At 36.5% G+C, this 18763-nt stretch overlaps 1 protein-coding gene across 1 annotated transcript in view; it reads right to left on the bottom strand.

Moving 5' to 3' along the window:
* The window catches only part of LOC116720168 (multiple PDZ domain protein), a 63703-nt gene that overhangs the window by 31011 nt on the left and 13929 nt on the right, over positions 1-18763 (bottom strand). Inside the window, exons 15-20 of the mRNA XM_032563298.1 lie at positions 18085-18270; positions 17785-17946; positions 17277-17486; positions 16024-16194; positions 10491-10614; positions 2206-2404 (exon numbers count right to left, since the gene is read on the bottom strand). Coding sequence (XP_032419189.1) covers positions 2206-2404; positions 10491-10614; positions 16024-16194; positions 17277-17486; positions 17785-17946; positions 18085-18270 — 1052 coding nt within the window. The remainder of the gene's footprint in view (positions 1-2205; positions 2405-10490; positions 10615-16023; positions 16195-17276; positions 17487-17784; positions 17947-18084; positions 18271-18763) is intronic.

Here is an 18763-nt window from a genome sequence, read left to right on the forward strand (position 1 = left end):
CTGATTACAAATTCTTACCACACTTTTCAGATTTTATTTGTCAAGAAATTTTTTGAAAACTAAGTATCATTTTAGTTTCACTGTACATAGGGTAGATTAAAGTCATAAAATTACAAAACCTGAAGTTTATATACTTATACAAAGCACTGTAGTAAAGAATGTTATAATGTTCAACTGTCATTTTCCTGGTCAATGAAATCAAAAATGTTAATTTTCCAATGTTCCCAAAGGGAAAAAAAGAAAAAAAAATCCCCTTCTAATTCAACAGAGCTAAGCTCTTTTTCTTTTTATGACAATAAACTTATTAATTCAGTAATACCTCATTGCACTTATGAATGATATTACCAAACACTTTTGCATGTATCTTCTTGTTATTACTCTATTATACATTACTGTAAAAGTAATAGAAAATAGTTGTTCAAGTCTTCCTTAATTCATGAAGGTATTTCATGAATACCTTCATGAAATACCTGAATCTTTAAGTTTTCTGTGCTAAGCTGTTGTGACTGAACCATGTGGACAGCTTGTCTTGTCTCAAAAGACGCAGTTTGATAGTGACAAGCCCTCATCCTTCTGCATGCCTCAATCTCTCGCTGCCAAAGCAACTCAGCTGCCTCCACTTGCTTTTAGATTGTCTGAAGTGATGTCAGAAGGAGGCAAAGAGAGCATGTGTGTGTGGAGTTGAGTGTTTCTGTGTGTATGTGGAGAGAGAAAGAAAGAAAGAAAGATAGAAAAAAAGAAAGAAAGAAAGAACATGCATGTGTTCATCAGTGTGTGTATTCTGTGTGTAGTGTGTGCATGAGAGAGTCTTTAAAACGTTCCTTTATTCAGAGGTATACTGTTCAAGGTGAGATGAGAGATGAATTATTCAGAAATATTTCCCATAGCAGGAAGAGGGTGTTTTTGGAGGTTAGGCCACTGAATGCTTTTGTGTGTGTGCGCGCGCGCGTGTGTGTGTGTGATGCCTTTAAAAGCAGGGGAGAGAGACGCAGAGAGAGAATGTGAGTAGGTGTTTAGCAGGGCAGAGGGATAGTGGAGGTGGAGCACATCCCCAATCAGCCAAACAAGCTTTTTCAATGTGGAGCCATAATTGCTGATGCTGGAACAAGTGATAATGTAGCCAGTTTTTCCTCAGGCAGTCTTTAAGAATTTCTTCATCTAAACTGAACATGACTGTAGCGCCTCAGTCAGATTTGACTGCAGAGACCCAAAGTGAAACATTATTTGTCTATAATAATGCAATGAAAATTGTTGTGCACTGTACAGTGCACACTTAGATTAACTATAGAAATAGTGTAATGCTGTCATTCAAATCCTGGAAATTGTCAAGCCAATATGCTGACTTCATGGGAATAATTGACTGCATACCAATGCATGTTTCTCAAACTGGAACCCTCTAAAATCTTTTAGAGGTGCAAATAACTGGAAAAGTAATGAGTTATCGCCTTTCATTTGTACCCAAGGCTCTGAGCAATAAGCACATTTAAATGATTTACACATGATTTATGATTTATTAGTATTAATTTGTGATAGCTTAAAGGGATAATTCATTTTTATAATTTTTTAGGGTTGTGTGGTGTTCTGAAAAGTCAATGTTTTACTTGCAGTATGAAGCAGTTAAATGGGTCTAAGTTCAGAGAATCTGAGAAAAGTTCTCAGGAATCAGAATAACTCCTACTGAGATCACCATCTAAAACAACCCAAACACAAAGAACTCGCAGACTAAACTCAATGTGAAGCATTTTACCTTATAGCTCTACATCAGATCATTGTTTATCTGTTAAGCATTTTGTAAACCAAACAACATTTTTATTCAGAACTATATATGATGTGATTGTGCAATTCTAATTACCTTGAACAAGGAAATACATTGAATTGTATGAATAAGGTTTTCAAACTTTTAAAACCTTCAGGGCTTTTATTTATTAATTTATAATTGTACTACATTAAATTTAATCAAATAACGAATTAACTCAAAAACAATAGAGCATGACTATATTGTCAGATATACAAAGGCATGCTCCGTGAAGGCATACATTTTATTTCCTAAATTAAAAAAGAGATTGTCAGTACATTTATCTAAAGTATCAAGTAAGTTTAAATAAAAGATTATTTGTTTTTTTATACAAGTATACAATGTCCAAGTTGTTTTTTTAATTAGCAAATAACCGTTTAATAGTGTTGTGGGCAAGAGACACTTCTCACCTCATCTCTGGCCCTATGACAGAGTGCCTGCGGAGCATGGACCTGGCCTGGGCGCTGCTCAGATTTGAGGCAAGTTCTCCATTTATGGCCAAGATGACATCCCCCACCCCCAGTCTGCCATCCTGGCAAACAGAGCCCCCCTGGACCACGCTCCGGACCAGAATGCCTGTGCCGTCCTTGATAGCACTCACCGACATCCCTGCCAACAGGCGCACAAACACATCACACAGAAGCACACAGAAGCATGGGTGAATAGAGGATAGGCTAAGACTGCTTTGACTGCATGCCAAACAGACATTTGCCCAAACAAACACCTGACGGCTGCAATAATCAGTATAATCAAGACAGACACGAGGCAGATTAGCACACAGACATGGCCACATATGCTTGACATTTGCACGGCAGCATCCCTCACATTCACACTCACATAAGTTGCATTAATGCAATCACACACACTCGTGGACCCAGAGAGCAGAGGGCACAGGTGACTGGAGGAGTGACACATGCCATTCGCACAAACACCCGTCCTTAGTATTAGCAGTTTGGACACTAGGTGGATTACACTAACGAGTCATTAATGCAAACAGGCAGAAGTAGGTAAATCAGGTATCACACACATAGAGGCACACACCTCATGCACACACCTAAACATGGTGTAGAGAGGGAAGGCTTTGCCAGATTAGATAGGCTGGTTTAAGATGCTGGCGTACAACACTGCTAGCTACTAATGAAGCACATCCACAACACTATGGTTGTACAAAATTTGAACTTGGTCAAAGAAATGACTTTGTGCTTAATGTTACTTAAATAAATAGTTTATTGCTTTTTTTTGGTATTACATTCAAATTGCAATACAATCATAGTGCATGGAGTACAATAATTTGGGAACACAGCAACTGCCACTTACAGGACAAACCAAAGATACATATTTCAAAGATTCAAGTCTAAAGAAATAACAGTTAATGTTTTCAACTCTAGAGGTGCTGAAGTACAACACTGCATCAAAATACATCTAATATTACAAACTCTAAAAGTGCTTATATTTATAATTAATAGAGATGCACCAAAAAAAGTAGCAGGTATCGAAATTTGGATGCTCTTTTATAGGTCTGTCAGAATCTAAAAATCCTTTCTTGAACATGTCATTCTTAAAAGCTACCACCTCAGAAGCAACACTTTTTGACTTGGCTGTTGTTGCTGAGGAAAGAAATCTCAATGTTGGCTATTTTCAGTGTCAACGGGGTGTTTAAAACTGCAGACAGATTTAAGAAAATGCAAAACGCCATTTAAAACTAAATATTTTTATTATGACATGTCAAGACATCTGCAGTTTATTGAGGCTGCAAAAGATTGAGAAAGAGCAACACTTTCAGCAGATGACAGGAAGGCTGAAACTATTACAGCAAGGTTGCTCTGTTTTATTCTTCTCAGTTTAAAACTGTTATGTAACACAGTGGACCTTTAAATATAGTTTGTGTTCTGGAAATACCAGAGTTGAGGTAAAGACCTTCATTTTTTTGACTAAATACAGACTGCGATGCTAATAATGCTAACTGCTAACATTAGCGGCAAAATTATGTAAAGATTTTGTTATTTTAAAATATAAAAGAATTGCTTTTTAGCGGCAGCTGCCTATGATACTAATATGAATAAAGATTGCTTTCTGAAGGAAGGATAGAACAAAGTGTTTCTATACTTATCAAATACAGAATTTGGGAAATCTGTATTTCAAAACTTTACACAAATCAGAAATAGGTCGCAAAATTCTCATTGGTGCATTTCTAATAATTATAAGTAAATTCATATTTCACATGCAAAAGCATTTGATTTAAGCTCAACAGCACATATTAACAGTTCAAAAGACTCAAGTGGAAAAGTGTTACAGCAATTGCTTAGAAAATTTAAAAACATGTAATGATTAGTGATTAGTCAAATAAACAAGGCAAGAACAAGTCTTAGTTTTTCAAACATTTTTTCCTTAAAATTTGCTGTTATGCACCTGTATGTTCATTCTTTGCTACAAGCAATATAATTTGTTTTAAATTCCCAAAGCTGGACATTAATATAGTTATGGAGAGAGTTACACATGGCAACCAGATCAAGTAAAAACAATAATATGGTATCAGGTTTTGTTGAAATACAATGACTATAAAATCTCTTCCTGTCTATGTGGACCAGCAAAGGTTTGGGCATTTCTGTGACCGCTGATTTCTGTTAATTGAGAAAGTGAACTTATCCTAAAAAAGTAGTACAATGAAATGTACAATTATACAATATGTGCTATGTATATTATAACAGACATTATGGGCTTTTTAAAGCAACATTTAAATGACAAAACAAGAACAAAAGCACCATTAAAAAGCTTAAAGGCATCATAAAAGATTTGAGCTCTCAGGTTAGTTTTTAAATCTAAGAACTTAAATATCCAAGATGTAGAATGAGATACCGTAAAGTGTTTACCTTCACCATGAAAAAGAATTCACAGTATTAGTTGTGAAGTAATTATGGTAAAAGAGTGGCAAAACTGAAACAATTCTTTAAAAAAGCCACATTAGGCCCTGATTCCAGTATGACACAATCCATGTAGAGGACACAGCACACATGGAAGAAAGTGCTTTGGTCAAATGAGACCAAAATTTTGCATATCGCCAAAATGAAAAAGCTACGTGTGGTGGAAAAAAAACACAACTATGAAACATGGTGTGGGGATGCCTTTCTGGTCAGAAGTAATGGGGAAACTGATGGAACTAAATACAGGGCAATTTTAACACCTATCCACACAAAATTATTATTTTTTCGTTAGTTGTAAAAACCATGCAGACAACTCTTTTCTGTCCAAAACTAAAGGCCAATGTGTTGTCAAATCATGTCAAGTTTATTTCTACAGCGCGCTTCAGCAACAAAGGTCTTCAAAGTCCTTTGGGCAGTTCAAAGCACTTTATCACACATAATTAGTACAAAGTACATTGATATTTCTGGCTTTAATGTAACAATATAACTTTTTCCAAACTGTAAAAAAGTTATAGGAATACTTTTGCAAGAAAGTGTAACCTGCAAATTGCAACTAATTAAATGTAAAGACAACTCTTTAAAACTATATCTTCTATCATAAAGACCTAAATATTAACATAATATCATGATGCATGCATTCCTTAAGACAAAACACCAGAAAATTTGAGGTTTTGGACTAATGAGCCACCAGGATTCATAACAAAGAAATGCTTGTAGAAACAAATATAGCATTTTAAAGAAAAAGTACATAAATGCTAGCTTACAAGACCTTATCGCAATAATCAGGAAGGTATGGAAGAGTGTTTATTATGTCCAAAAGCTATTTTTCTAGCTAAAGACCAATCTTCTCAAGCTTGCTCAAATAACACCTCATGGGACTGGAAGGACAATCAACATTAAACTGTAGGAGTATTCAAAAGACTTAAATAATCAGGCATTGACCTTCATCATTCATTTAAAGAAAACCTTTCTTGCATCTTAATCACCAAAGTCTGAGCAAGAGTCAGACTAGAAAGAAGTCCTACATATTTAGAAAATTATAAAATAACATTTAGGTTGTAATGATTAAAGCTCTGTGTGGGACAAAAGGATCACAGCAGGTAGGCATTAGCCAGTTCCCAGTGTCAAGGTCTACCAAGATACAAATGGGTTCTATGGTGAACAGCCCCTTCTAATGAGAACATGCTGTAGTGGGATGTGATCTCAATAAAAAAAGCAATCATTCTTTTGAAGTGAATACTGTCTTGTAAAGTAAATTTCAGCTGGTGCTAGCATGTGACCTTGTCTGGTGAAGTAATTCTAAGCTGTTATTAGGAATGCTGCACACGCAGGTGCTTTAAGTTTGACACCGTGCTGCATTTGTGTTAGACTCTTATTTTGAAGAGAGAGTAAGTAGTTCTTGAACTGTCTTGTTGTACCGACAGTTAGCTAATAAAGACTGGTTGCGCGCTAGCTGACAACACGCTGTAATAAAGCTTTGAAGAAAGCCGCCATTGTTTTTCAATTGTTTGCGGCCGTCTTTTGAGGGAGTGACGGAGTAACAGACCAAATTTGATTTGTAAGAAGTATAAAAAAATACTGGCAATCTTTTTTTTTTATCTTGTAACAATGTTAAAGATAACATCTGCTTTGGAGCTCCCCATCTGTACACTCAATTACACAGGTTTTTATTTGAACATCTGGACTGCATTTTATAATTTCTAATTCAATATTGGACAACTGGATAATACTTCACTAGGAAGAGATTATTTAAAGCAAAGGCTGAGATATACAAAATTTGTGAAATTAACAAAAAGAAAGCATTTTCTAAATGTCTTTCAATATTTAGGCTACTATTTAGACAACCTTAAAAACCAAATTATATAAACTAGTCAAATTTTCACTGTAATACTCCACACTAAGGTAAAATTCTGTAAAACACAGACTGCAATCTGTGAAATCTTAATTTTTCAAAAGAAAAACAAGTAGGGATTTTTAGTTTGCAATGGATGGGCGACTTGTCCAGGGTGAACCCGGCCTCTCGCCCGCTGACCACTGAAGCTAAGTACCAGCACCTCTGGCGATCCCCTCAGGGATAAGTGTATAAGGCAGGGGTGTCCAAACTTTTTGCAAAGAGGGCCAGATTTGATCAAGTGAAGATGCCCGGGGGCCAATAGTTTGTTCGGACATTTTTTAACTATAAAAGTTTCATGCAAATACACTCTGTTATAAAACTATTTTCATTGTCACAATTATCTTTATCTTTCAAATGACAAAAAAACCAAATATAAGCCACTCAGGCAGATGAGAACAACTCTAAAAACACAAATTCTGCAATTCTTTCATATCTGGAGAGTCAGATAACATTGAACAAACTGTATGAAATACCTTAAATTTACAGGAGTTTAAAAATATCTTTGCCTCAAGAACATTTTAAACAGGAGTTATAAGTAATGCAAAGTTGTCTGTTATTATTAAATCTTAAAACAAGTTAATTTTGCTCTTGTCATTTACAATATCTTTCAGAAAGTAATAGTTTGTGTCACATCTACAGGTTCATAACATCAACAGTAATAACCAAATCTTACTCAAGAGTTTAATAAAAATAAGTGCCATAAATCCAAGTGCATAAATGTTCTTTTGGCTCTTCACTGTTGATAGTGACAGATGTTATCGTTCAAAATACTCAATTTCATGTCCTCAACTCTCCGTGCCACACTGTTAAGTGCCAGGCAAACATTCACAAATTCTTGCTTCTTCTCAGGGCAAATGTTCTCCACCATTTTCATAACACAGTCTTTGATAAAAGTATCTTCAGTAAAAGGTTTGCCATGTTTAGCTATTAACATTAACATCGTAGCTTGCTTTGGTGGTATTTTCTTTTGACTCAGGCCTGCGTGAAGAATTGCTGTTGTGATGCCAGTGCAGCTTGGAGCTGCTTCACTTTTTCAGCACGGTCACTCCCTGTTAGCTTGTTGTATGCGTTAGCATGTTTAGTCTGGTAGTGTCTCTTTACGTTGAAATCCTTAAACAAGGCAACCGTCTCACAAATTAGACAAGCACAATTGCCTTGATTTTCAGTGAAGAAGTATTGTAATTCCCATCTCTCTTGAAAGCGGCGGCCCTCACTGTTAACTTGTTTTCTTTGCAGTGGCCATGGCAGAAATGAGTGGAGAGGGGTTCGCTGCACGAAGGCAGACTGATAGTATTAAAGTGGTACTGCCACCATTTGGTGAAAGGAGGAATTACAGTTTCAAGTTTTATGATTTATTTATTCTGTTTGACAGTGCAGGCGGGCCATAAATAATACATTATAAGACTGAAGCTGCGGGCCGTATGAAATCTGACCGCGGGCCGTGATTGGCCCCCGGGCCGGACTTTGGACATGCCTGGTATAAGGTAATTGATTAATGGGTGGATTTTTAGTTTTCTCAGATATACTCCTAAAATCTTGTCTTGTTTTGTTGTCATGAACTCAACAGTTTGCAACTTATTCATCAATATCTAATCTTTCTGTTTAAAAGAAAAGCAGTGAGGTCATTTGTTAAATTTTTGTATTAATTGTCTATCTTAATACCATGATAGTGCATCACTGTCAAATATGCTTTCAAGATTACCAAACTGTGAGTTTCAGAAACTTGCCCATGCCTGACTGCACTGAGGACTACAAGAAACAAACAAACAAACAAAAACCTAGTTGGGCAAAAATAGTCATATCTGAGGGGGGGAAAAGACCTGACAGTCTCATATTTTCTTGGACTATTAGACACCTCAGGGAAACATAAAGTTCTACTGAGCAGACCACCAATCCTTAGCCAAAATGTATAAACTCAACTTACATACAGTACACTCACGGTAGCAGAAGATTCTCGTAAAAATAATCATTTTAGCTTGGTACGCAAAGTCTTGTAGCATTTCTGTAATAAAAAGTAGCAAAAATCCCAAAGAACATCAAAGGATATTAAAGGATGCCCAAACTTTTGCTCATCACCACTCATAAACTCCTGATCCACATATGCAATGTATATGTGTACATTGCATATATAAGCATATAAGATATGTATATATATATGATTTGTGTGTTTGAATTTCCAGTAGAGTTTGTGTCATTAAATAAATCAGCAAGGGGATCCAATCATAACAGATGAGAAGGGTGCACTGATACTGTGACCTTGATTTTCTCTACCACAAACATTTACATAATTTCAAACTCTTTCTTTCTTTCTTTCTTTCTTTCTCTTTCTCTCTTTCTCTCTCTCAAGCACACACAGACGTAGGTAGTCGAAAGCCTCATCAAGACATGCATTCTGAATATAAATGACTTGGTTTCCTTATACTTTGCATAGTGTCTTTAGACAAAAGTGGAGGATTGGCTTCGACTCTGCTGGTACCCTGTCATGTTAAGACAGCCAAACACTGGAACTGGAGTTAAGACAAAAATCTCTTATTTGTAGATAACAAAAAGTCTAAATTGATCAACACCTTCATGTAAAATGTATGGGTTTAATTCGGATATTGAGATATACATTGTCTCTCAAGAAAGTACACACTCCTGTTAATAGGCAAGGTTTTTGTGATGCAAAAGTTTTTCCACATGTAACCTGAGGTTTATTCCATATAATTTAGTGGAAAAATAAACAAAACTGTTATAAAAAATAGTAAAGAGTGAAATTATCTGAATGCAATAATGTGCACACCCTTAATCTAGGACCTTGATTCAATCAGCTTTTGATGGTGTCTGTCATCATCCCACATATTGACCTTCCAACATTGTACCACTCTACTCTGCAAAAGTTCTCAAAATCTCTCAGATTTTAATGACATTTCTTGTCCACAGCCCTATTCATGACATCCCACATATTTTCTTTTAAATTAAGGTCGGGCATTCCACATTTCTAATTTTCGCAGAGATTTTGAAGAAGCCTTAGCAATGCTGAAAAGTAAAATCCATCGGTTTTCCAGCAGGCACCTCAGGGTTGTGGTCAAAACTGTTCAAGATCTCATCCAATTATCTTGACAAAAATCTTAGATCCCCCTGAAGTCCTCAACCTTTATCCTGCCGATACAATGTTTCACTGTGACTGTGAGCATGGCGATAGTTAGATGGTCAATGTTGTGAACCTTTTAGAATTGTGACAAAATTTTCAAATTTTGCTTCATCTGACCATAAGCTTCTTGTTGCTTGTCTCTTGGCAGATTCACTAGGTTTTGTTTTGTCTTTTCAATTTTTTGAGAAATGTCTGAACTTTCTAATGTTGCTATTGTCGCATGCTTTCTCTATTTGTTGATGACTGTGTTCCTTGTGCCTTGATGCAAATGCCCACAAGTAGAGGTATATAAAAGTGAAACTTTTTGTACTTTAAATCAGAATTTTTTAAATTAAATCAGAAGATGGTTTAGTATGTTTACCTTAAGGTTGTTGCCATATGCAAGTAGGTTATTGCACCTTGTGCAGAATAAATGTTACCATTTAGGTAGATAAAAGCTTTAAAAGCAAACATGGTCTCATTTCTTACATAATAAAAATGTAGTATTTTACGGAGGTGTGTACTGAGAGCCATTTCACCTTCTCATTACCTTTACTATTAGTTACCATTTTTGTATATCTCATTCAAAACACACACATACTGCCCCCACACAGAAATAATGTCCTTTCTCAGGTTTGACGAACACATCACGTCACCAATCCTCTTCAGGGCAGTCGTCATCACCATCTCCAATTAGTGTCATCAAGGCCATGCCTGCAACGTATACACACCAGGACACCATCACCAGGAGAAAGACAGAGAACATACCAAGGCTACGGTTGCCCCGGACAACAGTGATTGTCCTCTCAAAGCTTGTGCGAGGGGGCAGAGGTGGAGCTTGCTGCCCACTGTCATCTTCCATTGTGCAGCAGCGATAACGCAGCTGATTTTCCTAAGAGAAAGACAAGAAGGGTGTAAAAGAGGGAGTGAGAACATTACAGTGGGGTGAGTGTTTTATGAAATGTGATACTGACATTCACTTAGAGCATAGATATGCTACTGTCTTTGTATTTTTCTTCCAAGGAACCAGACTTATTTAATTTAACAAGAAGCAAAATACAAAGACAATAGCCAAAGTCCAAAATAACCAGTGTTATTTTGTTCTTTGTACAAAAGTCCTTTTGTACAAAGAATAAAATTATATGCTTTTAATTTTACATATGAATTCAGGCTCCTCTGAAGCCTGAATTCGTTTCTCTTGAACCTTTTCATATTTTGTCAGGTTTCAATCACAAATGTATATTTTATTGAAATTATAGATTTCAATAAAAAAAATTAAATCTATAATAATTTATTCCTAATAATTGACATGGGGGGCACGCCTAAAAATATTTTTTCTTCCATTTCACCCATTATTAGGAATAATGGTGAAATGGAAGAAAAAATATTTTCATTATTTCTCCACACAAAAGTCTCAGCAGGAGGGCACACATTTGAATTTTTCCTCCTTAACAGTGATACTGCAAAATAAAATCCAGTGCAAGCAGTCCATATCAGAGTGAACCTAACAAAGAAACAGAGTCAAGCTGCATGTAATTTGATTAGTGGGTTTTAGAGAACATTAAAGAAAAAAACATGAAGACCAAGAAACACAGATAGGGCAGAAAGACAGTGGCCGAGAGGTTTAAAATGGACAAAACAACTTTCTAAACCTCGGACAAAACATGGAGCACTGTTCAAGCCACAGTCTGAAATTGAAAACTTTTGGTGCCTCAGAAAAACATTCAGTGCTTCACTTTTTCCACATTTTGCTATGTTACAGTTTATTACAAATTGTATTAAATTAATCTCTTTCCTCAAAATTCTACACACAAATACGACGGTGCAAAAAAAAAGTTTTAGAGATTTTTGGAAATTTACTGAAGCAGAAAACCAAGAAATTACATGTACATATGTATTCACAGCCTTTGTCATAAAGTTCAATGTTGGGCTGTTTCCACTGATCATCCTTGAGATCCTACAACTTAAGTGAAGTCCACCTGTGGTAATTGAAGTTGATTGGACTTATAAAGACACACCTGTCTTTATAAGGTTCCACAGACCTGACAGTATTATGATATATAGTTGCGATACTTCAACAGGAACTGTAAAGCTGGTCATAGTTGAAGATAAGGCCAGCCCTGTAAAAAACCATGTCATAATCCCTATTAGAGGCTGCAAAACCATGAACAGTGTGGCAGCAATTCAATTTCCCCTGGGACAAAACTACAAACATGCAGCCAGAGATAAAAATAGAATAGACCAAAAATGTATATACTCTTCATTTTACATATGCTCTTAATCCAAGGTGACTGAGCCTGAGCAATTTTACAAGGAAGAATTGAATAAAACATTAGTCTTTTGTGGTGAAAAACCAACAGAAACATATGACTTTCAGCTGTAATTGTAGCAATAGGTTAAGTAAGAGGCTGAATACATAATTACTGTGCATCATTTACTTTCCACTTCACACTTACATATTACTGTATGTTGGTGTATCGTATAAATAAATAGTTGTAATGTGACAAAATATGAAAAAGTGTATGAATGATTTTTCAAGATGAAAGATGAAATAAAGGGAAAAATAAACAGCTTTTTAATAGTGCATGTGAAGTGTATATTGAAACAAATATAATCTCTAATGACTTTTATGTTAAGTGATTCAGCAACAACTAGTAAGAATTGCATAAAATGCCAAAACCTCACGAGCCTGAAGAGAAAATACAACTAAAATCAACAAGATTATCTGTTTTTGGGCTATAAAGGGAACCCAACAAAAGATTATGTTACTATTTTAGTCTTAACTGTGGTGGGCTCAGCAAACAAGAGACCATACTGGAATGAGGCACAGGGAGTGAACAAAAGAAAAGTGGTTCATGTTTCTCGGCACACTGAAACTGGGAAGCAAAGATAACCCAGCTATGATGGCTGAAACTACTGTATAATTACTGCCATTATTCCTGAATAATACAAAATAATGCTTGAGAACTTTTTAAGTGGTACTTGTGGGTTGTGCTGAAAAAAAAAACACCACATAATATTTTGAGGATATGTGAGTTTTAAAAAGGCACCTATCAATCAATCTCCTATATAATTTTAGAGCAAAACTTCAGGAGAAAAGCAGACACCCTGAGGAAACTTGTTCCTCAACACTTTTTTATGCAACATGAAGGAGAGTTCAATGTTCTGCATATTCCCTGTACTGTATTTCTAGAGTGCTGTTATTAAGTAAATTCACTTACATCAATTTTCCACGAATTATCACGATGACTATTATGGCTAAGGTACATTGCACATCCTCTTGGAAACCTAAAACTGATCTTACGGAGCTACAGAGTAAGCATTGCATATTTTCTGTACAGGGAAAAATGAACTTCTTTGTCAGCAAAAAAAAAAGAAAAAAATCAACACATGGATGTGATTTTAGATTATGCACCTTCAAATTTGATGGAGCTGGATGCAAATAGGGATTGTGTTAGACTGATTGTAGAGAGATGTCCGCTCTGTGCATCTGCTTTTGTTTTTCATCTCCCTTTGCATTAGGTTGCAAAGACGACAGTATACATGACCGGCCCAGCAGAGGTCAGAAAGTAATGAGCAATCAAGCTTTTTCTCTAACATAAAAATATCCCATCAGGTAACCCAAGCATTAGGTTGTAAACTAGAAAGCTAATTGACTAATATTTTTATTAGTCAATTAGCTAAAATTGGGTAACCTGTAGTTCAAAATCTAAAATAGTTAAGCTGATGAAAACTGAAGATTTTCCACCAAACAAAGATTATTTAACACTTGGATAATCAAATATAAAATATTCAACCCTTGTATCATTTAGAATAGATTCATTAAAACATGCTTCATCATTTGTGAAATCTTTACAGTATTTGTAAAACAGTTCATTAAAAAGGGGGATTTTCCATTTTGTTTCCCAAGTTCTAAAATCACCTCTCCTGAACACGATATTATGTCATGAGTTGAATGAAGTTACACCCCCGTCTATCTGTAAACATGTGGCAACAGAGTGTGATCATATGAAATGCTGAGAAATATACTGCAGTCAGTGTGAACCGTTGTTAGCCCGGTCACTGGGCACAAAACTGAGCAAATCCTTTTCATTTTAAACATACGTGTTGTTTGCACAGCCCTACTGCTTGTTACAGGTTTTAACTGAAGTTTCCAAATCTGTCCCTTGGCTTTTCAAAAAAACATGCTCCTTCAAAAATATAAACTTCTATGAACATTTTTTCCAAACTCTTTTTATTCTGCGTTTGCTCTATGCCCCCTCAAGAATACTTTCTCTCCGAAGGTTGACAAGCATTACTACAGTGAAGGCTGTTGGAGTAAAGACAAAAATGAAAAACATTGACAAAAGTAGCCTTGTCACATCTCTGCGCGCACTTCAAAAAGAAAAAAAGGGCAAGCACAGATCTTTTAAGTCTTATAGTAAGAAAAAGCAAAAAAGTTTACAATCTTGTTTTGTAGCTAGGCTGACTTTGATGAGAACACTGTGTCAGAGGCATTGAGCTAGACCTTCATGACCTTGCGGAAGAGCAGTAAGCCCTTTTCACAGACAGGAAATTGTTGGCAATTAAGCAACAGCAACTACAAAAGCTTGGCTGAGTAGGATCAAGCCAAGGCCACAATTAAAGCCTTTGACACCGAGCACTTTCTCTATACCTGACGCTGTGACACCGATACAGCAGTCAGTGATCTCCACATGGTAAAAAAAAGGAGTGAAGAGAACAGAGACAGACATGGTAACCTTTAGAAGAGCTAAAATGGCTACCCACGGTATCTCAGGTTTGCATGATAATGAATGATTCCGTGGTGTTACTTGCAGTTCTATTCAGACACTACGGTACATGTGTCTGATCATTAGTATAATTCTCATAACTTTTAATTCAACCTCCCTGTAGTAATGTATGCACAACACAGGAGCCGTTTCTTGTTCATTCTAAATAACTGCAAATGCTTCTGCACTTTTAATCAGTTCTTTCCATACAATTCTCAGCTGCTTCTGGACATCCTCATTTACTTATGTCTTGTCTGTCAAAATCAATTATTCTTATGAATCCTGAATTCTCATTCCCCATAAAACATATTGTCCTCATTTTATTGTTTCAGTCATTACAAACAAAAATGTTGAAACGTTTGTCAAAATCTGTCAAGTTAATTCTGTGCATTTTTTTCTCGTTCTTTCCTGAAAATGTCTCCCAAACTGAACAATTTCTCTCCACTGAATCTCAGCTCCCACTGACAAGGAGAAGTGTGTGACGCATTCGTTGCAACCTCTGATAAGTCATTTCCCCACAGTCACTCAGAGCTGAATCCCATGAACCCTCAACTGGCAAGCACATAAGAACAGGACATTGCAGCATTTTAGCAATGCTGTGACACAGAAATGGAAGGCAAGCAACTCGAAGGAGAGGTGAGAATGCTGGGATTATAGGGAAGGCGACAGAGACAAAACAGAGGAAGGCGACATAGAGACCAAATGCATAAGTGTCTATGTCGCCTATGTACATAGAGCAGTATTTTTTTTAACAAAAGTTACCCACTGCAGCTTCAATGTCAGTTTTTGTTTGATGGGGAACCTGGAGGTTCTCCTAATTTCATGATGAAATTAGGGCTGAAATCGCTGGTCAAAGGGTGCAGCCAAATGTTGGGAAAATCACTCTAAATTCAATTATTCAAACAGGTGTGTATATTGGAAAATAATTTACACTAAACAATCTACACTGCACTGCAGTCATTGTGTGTCTTTTCCACACAACTAAGTGTGGATTTCAAATGGTTGTGCAACTAGTGTATAGCGCTGTTTTGAGCATTTTCAGGCAGCATCACCAAGATCAGATGCTCTGGAAAACACAGAGCCAACTGTCATTATGAAAACATCTTCAAGCCATGACTATCTAAACATGGTATCAAGACTTTTCATTTCACTAACGCTGTCTTGCTTTAGAGAAAAATGTTATCCATTTTGAGCAGGTTATCCATCAGGTTTTGCAGTTTGTCCTAATTGTTTTGAGAGATGCGCATTTGAGACACATCAGTCTCAACATTTGAGAAATGTACCAAAGCGCCTGAGAAAAACTGCAAAATATGTTTCTAACTAAGTGTAAAGCCTGCGGTAAAATCCAATTTATTGAATTCTAAAAAAGTTATTGTGCATGAACAATGAACAAACGATTGTGGTTGCTGAAGCTTAGAAAACAAATTATGCAGTATAAATTTTAGAATAGGCATTTTTAGACATTTTTGCAAACAAACTGCAACTAGTATTCAGAAAACAGATAGACAGATAAATGGCTTTGCGTGACATACCGTGTAACACGGCTGGCTCAAGCTGTGATCCTCGGCGTTCCAAGTTGTGCCGTTGAAATTGGCCTCAGCTGTCTCAGCTAGCAGGCTGACCTGAGTGTGGCTGTCAGTGTCATCGGTCGAAGGCCGCGCGCTTCGCTCCGCTATGGGTGTCAAGCCACCACACAGTTCCAGCTGAGAATAAAATAATCCAACTTTTAGGTTTAGCCCATTCGGGAAAAAAAAACAAACAACTCACATGCACACATACACAAACGAAAGATTGAAAAAGGGGAGACTGGGAAAAAACGTCTCTATGCCAGAAGTGAGTGAATTGTAGATTCCCAGTAAAGCAAACAGGCTAGAAAAGGTGACTGTAAATTAGACGGTCTGGCCTGCTCTCCCCTACTCTCCCCTACTCTCTCCATCTGTAGTGTGGCCGTGTTCATCTTCCAACCACATAAAAAATTCAAAAGGCCTGTAACTGGATTCTGTTCCTTGTTACTAAGCCACAGTACAAAACAAAAAGAAGAAGAAATACAATACTTTTTTGGGGAATCATTCATCTAAGTAATCTATTCTTTTATTCCTTAACATGCTTGTGTATATATGCGTTTATTATGGATATGGATATGAAAAAAGTCTTGAAGAAGAGAAAAAATCTTGAATTATTTCTATTTGTTAGCTACATATACATATTATGTCAAAGGGTGATAATATATCATTACAGTATTTTAAATTGCAGCTCCTCTTCTTAAGGCAAAAAATAACATGGCTTTGCCTTAGCTTCATTCTAATACTGACAAGCATGGAAGGCATTAAAGTTTCTACCTCAACATTCTTATGACTTAAAAACGTTTTAAGAAGATGCCAGGAAGAGGGCCATAGTGATCAGACTGCTTGCTATTGTCTTCTTTATGAGAAAGATACATTTTACTTTGTGTGAGGAAAATCAATGAGCCAAAGTGCAGAAATTAAACAGTTGCCAAAAAGTCAATTACGTAATCTCAGTTTGCTATAATTTTGCTGCTTAAATAAAGAGCAGAACACCGAAAAAGTTTAAAACTTCCAGTTGTTAAAGGCATTTACTCCAAATTAGCTATAAAATGTCCTAATGTGTCTACTAAATATTGAGTCATGCTTTATAAATTTTTAAATTATTAATTAGATAAATATAAAATAATCTTCCAATTCACGTATGTGTTCTAGGTGGAATCCTGCAATGTATAAAAAATAAAGTAAAATAAAAATATACATTTTTTTTCAACCTCACTCACCGGCAGTGGTTTAGAAACGCCAATTTGAACAAGCCCATATTCAGTAGACTTCAGGACATGAACAGCATAATCCAGGCTGGAACCCTCCAAGTCAGTTTCATTAACAAACATTAGTCGGTCACCAGGTAGCAGGCGGCCATCTTGATCTGCTACACCTCCAGGAACCAGTGACCGGATTATCAGAACTGTTTTGGAGGCATCCTCTGGATCCTAAAGTTAAGCAGAAGATTGAATAGAAAATTTTGCCTGAAATAACACATTATCAATTTTGTCCCTCATTTTATTTTTAAAGGGACAAGTTTAGGAAAATAGTGCAATCTGAAGGTTTATTATAACAACAAAAGCCAATAAGACAACTCAGGTATCAAACATTTCCAAATAAGAAAAAATGCTAATCAGAAGCAGTAAAGACAAGACAATAATAACTTCATTCTATGAAGTACAAGAGTGCACATGTCCTCCCTTTCTTCATCTCCAATTTTAATTGGCTCTATTTGTAATTCCTAACCTGGTAGTCCAGGATGCTGAAGCCAAGTCCTGACTCGCCTTTTTCCAGCTCAACAATTTGAGCCTCTTTCTCCCACATGGCCAGAGGAGGTGACATGGGGGGCACGCCACGCTTTGTAATGTCCTCAGCTGTAGGACAGGGTATGACACAGCCGTGATCCAGCTGAGACAATGAGACAAGAGAGAGGGAGAATGGAGACAGAAGAAGAGATTAATGCAAATGTTTTAAACTAAAGTAAAACACATATACTGTATATATTTTCTTTAAAAAGTGACATGTTTCACTGGATTACCCTCTCACCTTGTCATTGAACTCAGCCAGCAGCTCTTTGAGACTCAGACAGACATCATCGTTTGCTTCTTCATCACTGTCATGAACTGAAGGGGGGACAATGCGACAGCACACAAGGTATACTTGCACTGGAAGTTCTTTCAGAACATTGACCACCTCTTTGTGTGTCTGTCCAATGAGGGGGATTCCATTTACCTAGAATTGCAAGGAAATGATTCATGATTTATTAATTATTATTATTATTATTATTATTACTAATAACAAAAACAAAGTGTGGAATATCTTTGTATTCAACCCCCTTGTGAAAACTTTGTACAACACCATTCACTTTTACTACAGCTGCCAGTACATGAGAGCTAAAAATCTCCATTTTGGTCTCATCTAACTAGAGCATCTCCTTCCAGATGTTTGCCTGTAAATGGCTTGTGGTAAATTGCAAATACAACTTATTGTGGCTTTCTTCCAGCAATAACCTTGACACTCTTTCATGTAGATCAAATTTGTGGAGAGCAGGAGTAACAGTTGAGGTGGCAAAAGAGTTTCCCATCTGGGTTGTGGGTCTCTGCAGCTCCCCCAGTTTTCATGGGTCCGTTGGCTGCTCCTCTGATTAATGCCTATTTCGGTGGACCATGACGTCTTGGTAGGTTTGCAGTTGTGCTGTAATTTTTATAACTTCTTTTATGTTCTA

The sequence above is a fragment of the Xiphophorus hellerii genome, chromosome 5, assembly GCF_003331165.1.
Source record: "Xiphophorus hellerii strain 12219 chromosome 5, Xiphophorus_hellerii-4.1, whole genome shotgun sequence".
In the NCBI taxonomy this organism is placed as follows: domain Eukaryota; kingdom Metazoa; phylum Chordata; class Actinopteri; order Cyprinodontiformes; family Poeciliidae; genus Xiphophorus; species Xiphophorus hellerii.